This window comes from Quercus lobata, chromosome 2 (genome assembly GCF_001633185.2).
Source record: "Quercus lobata isolate SW786 chromosome 2, ValleyOak3.0 Primary Assembly, whole genome shotgun sequence".
NCBI classification, from domain to species: Eukaryota; Viridiplantae; Streptophyta; class Magnoliopsida; order Fagales; family Fagaceae; genus Quercus; species Quercus lobata.
Window position 1 is genome coordinate 97,485,691 of NC_044905.1, and position 6,986 is coordinate 97,492,676.

The window sequence follows — 6,986 nt, forward strand, 5'->3', positions numbered from 1 at the left end:
AATTATTTGTATTTTTCGAAATATTGCTATTTTCCGTGACCTACGCTCCCAGAGACAAACCTAGTATATGATAATTAATAATATGCAAAGGCTTCATATATATATATATATATGTGAGGACCCTGTCTAGCTGGATCATGGAGCCCCACTAACCCATTGTAGTTGATTACAACTATTAATTTTACAACTCACTATTTTCTAATCAATGACTATGAACCTTCCAAGTCTTTGTAGTATATAAAATGCTACCTATTGTATCAAAATCAAATCAAATATCAAGGTAGATTCCAATATCATTGTCTCTCCCAATTACATTTCCAACCAGAAAACATCAAATATGGCTTTTAGTCCTTCAAATGCTTCGGCGGGGCTGCAAATATCTCTGCTGCTTAGCTTTTTCATGGCTGCATTTGCTGGTCCATTCCTCGATTCCTTTGACTATAACTGGGGACAGAGTAATTCTCAGATACTCAACAACGGAGACCTCCTTACGCTCTCCCTTACCAAGGAAAGTGGGTCAGGCTTCGTGTCCAAGAATCAGTATGTTTATGCAAAGATTGACATGAATATCAAGCTTGTTGCTGGCAATTCTGCTGGAACTGTCACTGCCTACTATGTAAGTATCATGCATATTGCCATAGAGAAATAACTCTTAACACGTATGTCAACACACAAAAACGTACACACATAAGATTTAATCTGAAGTCATGACTTCATTGGAAATCATGGCTTCATAGGTGTGTGTACATTTGTGTGTGTTTGTGTAATAAACACCCCCTTGCCAATAACTTTTAGATCAATTGATACTTTTTTTAGTCCTTCAACAAAGTCCAAATTTGAATGTATGTATGTCTATATATCATGTATATATATTGCATTTTTTGTTTTCCCCTAAACTTTCTTCGAGCATTTTCCCTTGACTTACAAGATTTCTGTGTGCTCCAGCTGTCCTCACAAGGGCAATACCATGATGAGATAGACTTTGAATTCCTGGGAAACCTAAGTGGTGATCCTTACATCCTTCACACAAATGTCTACTGCCATGGCCAGGGCGATAAAGAACAACAATTCTACCTTTGGTTCGATCCCACTGCTGATTTCCACACCTACACCATCCTATGGAATACCCAAGCAATTTTGTAAGAACACATGCATATCTTGCACAATTGTATTATATGTTAGACTTATGATTAAATAATTAAATTTATTATTTTCTAATAATTTAAAATATTGAGATAATCTGTACATAATTTATAAAAGTATGTCATAATTTCATAAGTTAGCTTCAAAGTTTTGAAAGAATTAGTAATTTATCATTATACTTGTGAGTTTCTTGATTCCATGCATATTAACCCTATATACATTTTTTTTTCGATATTTTAGCTTCTATGTAGATGGCATCCCCATTAGAGAGTTCAAGAACCTTGAGTCAAGTGGTATTCCTTTCCCAAGTTACCAGCCAATGAAACTATACTCTAGTATTTGGGATGCTGATAACTGGGCAACAAGAGGTGGACTTGTCAAGATAGATTGGACCCAAGCACCCTTCACTGCATCCTATACGAATTTCAATGACAAGAATGCTTGTGTTTCATATTATGGTACCATAACTTCTTGCAATACTCCAAATTCTAACCTCAACAACAATGGTTGGCTCTGGCAGACGCTTGATTACAGTGACCAGGGGAAGCTGAAATGGGTTCAGGACAATTACATGATCTACAATTACTGTACAGATTCAAAGCGCTTTCCTCAAGGGTTTCCTCCAGAATGTTACGTCAACAACAAGTACTAGATGGGATGCACTCATAGTTTCTCCCTCTCTTCCATTTGATTTCCATAATTCCTTTTTGGCTTTAACTTTTCTTTTTTAAATTATATATTACATTTGTTTGTTGTCCCAAATAAACATTGAATATTTTTACTGTGTGTCATAGCTCATAGGTCGTGTACGATGAAAGAGCTAATGTTATCCCTATGTTATTTGGAATAAAAAAATAATTTTGGTGTAATCTCATAGTGAAAGCTATTGTATTTATACATGTAATTGCATGATAAGTTAATGCATTCTTGATCTATACAACAACATAATAAATCAAATATTCAGAAAAAAAAAAAAAATGTAATACCGATTGTGTGATATTGATTGTATGAATTCAATTTGGATGAATTATTTAAGCGTGTACGTGTTGCATATCTGGGCATGCTAAGTCTTACATTAGATGTTTACTAGGTTGAGCTTGAGTTTATAAATATTTATGCGAAGTCTCAATTGTACCTTGACTAGTCTTTTTAAGGTATAAGAGCAAATGCACTTTCTTTGCACAAAATTTAAAATCCTAGCTTTATTTAATATGCAAGCCCCATCAAGTTCAAATAACCCAACATTATCACACCACAGTGCCCCTACAATTTTGACGATAGAATGCATCATCAAGAGACTTCCTATTAAGTATTGGAAAATTTTGTGGAAGCTAAGGAATACCAGATTTTTCGAGCAAATGAGCAAGTCAGAAATATCACCTTTGAGAGAGATGAAGTTTTTCTGATATGGAATTTAATTGAAAGTAGTCTCAATGCCAAGAAAATAATGAATAAAACCGAGATCCTTTAGTACTACGACTAATTGCTATTTACAAAAATATCGGCCACACACGCACAAGAACATATGTTCAACTGTTCAAGTATCAGTGTTTCAAAAGCGAAGCATCATATTTTGTAGCAAAAAAACCTTGGGCCATTAAGAAGGTAGACAACCAAGTGAACCATGCACATGGAGCTTTTTTGAACCTATAGAGAAAATGATATAGCTTATAGACAAAATGAGGCCAAGAGAATCAACATATATGAATCTTGGGGGCTGAGTCATTTTAATTTCATCTTGTTGATGAAATCCTTTGGCTATGAGACTGCCTTCGATTTGTCAATGGTGCCATCAACCTTCTGTTTGATCCCCAAAAAAAAAAAAAAAAAAAAACCATTTAGATCCAACTACGTACACATTCAGTAAGAGAATGTGGTAGGAGAACCAAAGTGCCATTTTTAAGTAATGCATTGATCTCATCACTCATTTCTTGACACTACTGTGAATATTTTGAGGCAACTGAAAAACTCATGAGTTCATGGCACCCATTAAGGAGAAGAAAAAGTAAGAAGGGCTTAGGGTTGACAGGAACGCATGGCCCATAGCACAATGTGGTGTGTACGTTGAGGAGGTAATGTGGATTGAGTAGGACAATTAATTTGAGGAGGGTATATCGTATGAGATCAACAATAAGATGGATTCGTTTTGAATTTTGATGGCTCATAGAAGTGAGAGAGAAATTTAATTTGGAGGAGACATTAGCACCTGTAAGGCGGTAAGATATGAGAGAAATTAGGAATTTTTGAAAAGGAATGCCAAGAGTTCGAATTTTTATACACAACTTGACTCGAGAACATTGCCCCTATATATAGTAGTATCAACTATCAAATGATTGAAAAATATTGACCAGTTGACATTCCTATATTTACATTCCTCAAAGTGTGATTGAGCTTAAATTTCAAGAAATTATATAGTCTTCTGGTGGATCATGTTACTTGTTCACCATTCTACTAAAAAATTTCCACTTGTTTAAAATTATTGAGTCAGTAATCAGTTTTTGTTTTAAATTTTTTTTAACTTAGACATTTTAAACAAATGAGAGTTTTTAAGTAGAATGGTGAACTACGTCACTTATCCACCATGAAGACCTTATAATTTCTCCTAAACCCTGTTGTTGAGCTTGCATATATAGATATAAGATATGGGTGGGAAATGATGTTAATAAAATGTTCAAATATAAATTATTATTGTTAGAAAGAAATTAAAAATATGTTTATTAATTAGATAATAATAAACAACTAGTCTCTTTACACATCTTTACTCGCGCTTTGTGAGAGACTTTACTATTTTTAATAAAAATTGAACATTTTTAAATTATACCGGCAAGAATGGGAGGAATAAATTGAATAATCCTACAATTTAGAAGACTAGATTGAATTTTAGGGAAAGTTAAGTTAGATGGTGAAATTTGTAATTTATCCTAAAACTTATCATAAATTTTTTAGATTGGTTGATAGTGGAGAAGGGAAAGAGAGGGTTCCAATTACAAACATCTTTTATTTTAGTCATATATATGATATATTAAGGTGGCACTACAGGAAAATTGGTTTTTTTCAAGTGTCAAAACCCATATGTGTATATATATATATATATATATATATATATAGCTAGAAATTGAGAGAAAATTTAATTAAATTCTTAATTTGACTCTAAATTTTGCTCCACATGTCCATCTAACCTTTTTTTTTTTTTTTTAGTCAAGTGAGTTATTGGGTTCAAAATCCAAAAGATCATCCATAACTTTGCTCCACAATCCCTTGAACCGTTCAAATTCTCTCTCTCTCTCTCTCTCTCTCTCTCTCTCATACCCGTTGATCTCTAAAGTAATTTTCTTTTTTTCACCTTCCTCATGGTTATCTACAAAGATTGTCCATCTTCCCATCAAACACAAACACCTAATATTTCTCTCTCTTATCTCTTTCAAGTGCTAAAGGTTTCTAAAATACTAAATTTCTACTCCATTTTAAATCATAACATGTTACTATTGCTAATAGAATAAAAAATAGTCCCCCAAAACCAAAAACTCAACTAAAATCTTTTTACAAAAAAAAAAAAAGACGCAAACTAAAATAATTCAATTCAACACACTTCATCTTTCTTTTCTTTTTTTTAGAAAAATAATATTAATGACATTTAAAAATCTCATGCATTGCACAGGTTACATGCTATTTTTTTTTGGTAATGTGAAAGCCCAATCAATAATCCAATTGGATTCTAACTGAGCCCTAATTTTATGCCACGTGTACTTAATTTCCTTTATACTTTAGAGTTTATTTTTAAATGACATACAATCATGCATCATCTTTTTTTTTCTTTTTTTTTAGAAAAAAATTCATGAATCTAAACACAGAAACTATAAGAACACTAAGTTTGAATTTATGTAATACCATGAACATAAACAACTTGTTACTCAATCATCTATGAAATACCATGAATGAATAATCATTTTTCTACATATACGTGGTTATTCTTAATTAGCTTTAATGAGGGTGGGATTCTATTATTAAAAAAAAAAAAAAGGTTTAAATGAAGGTAGAACTTGGACAATTTTAAATTATTCAATTTATTTTTATGTCCTAAATATGATACTTTTTAAAGGTATAATTTCTTTTTTTAGAAACAAACACATGCATGCACACATAGGAAAAAAGGAATGATGTTCTAACACAAAGACATATCACGAACTTCACTCACATTTTTAAGGGATATTTTGTCTTTGTTAAATTTGATTACTTTGGAAGTATAGAAAAGTGGAGAACAAGAAGTTTTATTTCTTATATATATGGGTATAGATATATATGACGTGAATTTTTTTTTATGTCAGTATAATGTGAATTCTCTTTTTCTTTTTTTTGAGAAAAAAGACTAAGTATTATTAAGAAAATGCAAAATTAAGATAATGCAGAAAGAATACTGAAGGTATTATTAAGAAAATGCAGCCAAATCTCTTAAAGTTAAATTAAGGAGAAGTAGAAAAATTTCTTGATGCTATTTGTTTTACTTATCCTTTGTGCTATTTTTTTTTTTTTTTAGTAATGTTGCAATTTGTATAATTTTAAAATTATTGTACCGATATTAATTTGTTTAGCTGAGCTCATTCTTGATGTGAGTGGAGAATTCAATATAATGCATTTTACATCAAGTAATTTGTTGCATGATTTTCTAAATGGAAAATGCATTTTTTTTTCTTATTTATAAATAAAAAATAAAAAGACGAAAACCCTATTTTGGTCCCCATATTTTGAGGTCACAATCAATTCGGTCCCTACATTTTAAGAATAATCAATTTGATCTCTATTATTTTCAACTTACAATCAATTTGATCCTTACTATTAAATCACTAAAGAAAAATGTCTACATGACCAATAAAAATTTAATTGAGATACTGATGTGTCTTAATTTCAACAGCCAACTCAGCACGTAGTTTAGTAGTTGGCAAACAAAAGCCACGTAAATGTCACATCCCATCTAAGCTTATCTTGTTTTTCCTTCATCTCATCTCTAAGCTTATCTCTCTCTCTCATTAATCTTTTGTTCTCTCTTATTCATGGCTGAAGAAGCCAAATCCCATGTTCATACAAAAATAACAAAACCCAAAATCCAGAACCACTAAACCCAAATTCACTGCAGATCGACCACGACTTCTCCGGCGTCTCCAATCAACAATCTCAATATGGGTTTTGGAGCTTCACGCCATACAAAGGCTATTGGTTGGTGAACCATGCCGTGGTCGGATTTAAATATAGGGGCCAAAATTAAAAAACATTTGCATCTCATTTAATTTTTTAAGAGAAATGATATATCCACAACATTTTTACAACAAATCCTAAGTAGCAAGTTGTTACTGATTAATATTGTTGGAGCAAAAAAGTAATCTTAGTGTTAGTTTCAAATTTAAACCAATAACAACTAACCACCTGTGATTTGTTGTAAAAATATTGTAGACGTAACACCTCTCATTTTTTCATATTAAGCATGCTAACTGTGCAAACCATTTGCCACGTTGGCATTTTTTATTAGTGATTTAACGACAAAAACCAAATTAATTGTAAGTTGAAAATAACAAGAACCAGATTAATTGTTCTTAAAATGTAAGAATCAAATTGATTGTGACCCAAAATATAAGAACCAAAATAAAGTTTTTGCAATATATATATATATATATATATATATTCGTGTACAAATACGGTCAACCCAACCCCGACCCAATTATAACCCGCATAAACCTGATCCGCACGTTTCCTCTTCTAAGAATACACGCCACAGGACCTAACCAAGTCGCCACCGCCACAAACGAAAGTATTATATAGCATTATCAAAACTAGGTAAAATAAGTTACAAA

The 6,986-nt window shown here is 31.8% G+C and overlaps 1 protein-coding gene across 1 annotated transcript; it reads left to right on the forward strand.

Moving 5' to 3' along the window:
• Positions 1-286: 286 nt before the first annotated feature.
• On the forward strand, positions 287-1,967 carry LOC115961737 (probable xyloglucan endotransglucosylase/hydrolase protein 23). The gene is made up of 3 exons (XM_031080667.1): positions 287-616; positions 946-1,139; positions 1,384-1,967. The coding sequence occupies exons 1-3, from the start codon at positions 338-340 to the stop codon at positions 1,793-1,795; spliced, it is 885 nt and encodes a 294-aa protein (XP_030936527.1). The 5' UTR covers positions 287-337; the 3' UTR covers positions 1,796-1,967.
• Positions 1,968-6,986: the final 5,019 nt, after the last annotated feature.

Coding starts and splice junctions, on each gene's coding strand:
- LOC115961737 (XM_031080667.1), top strand. CDS start 338: ATGGCTTTTAGTCCTTCAAATGCTTCGGCGGGGCTGCAAATATCTCTG. Junction 617..945: donor GAACTGTCACTGCCTACTAT/GTAAGTATCATG, acceptor TGTGTGCTCCAG/CTGTCCTCACAAGGGCAATA. Junction 1,140..1,383: donor TGGAATACCCAAGCAATTTT/GTAAGAACACAT, acceptor TCGATATTTTAG/CTTCTATGTAGATGGCATCC.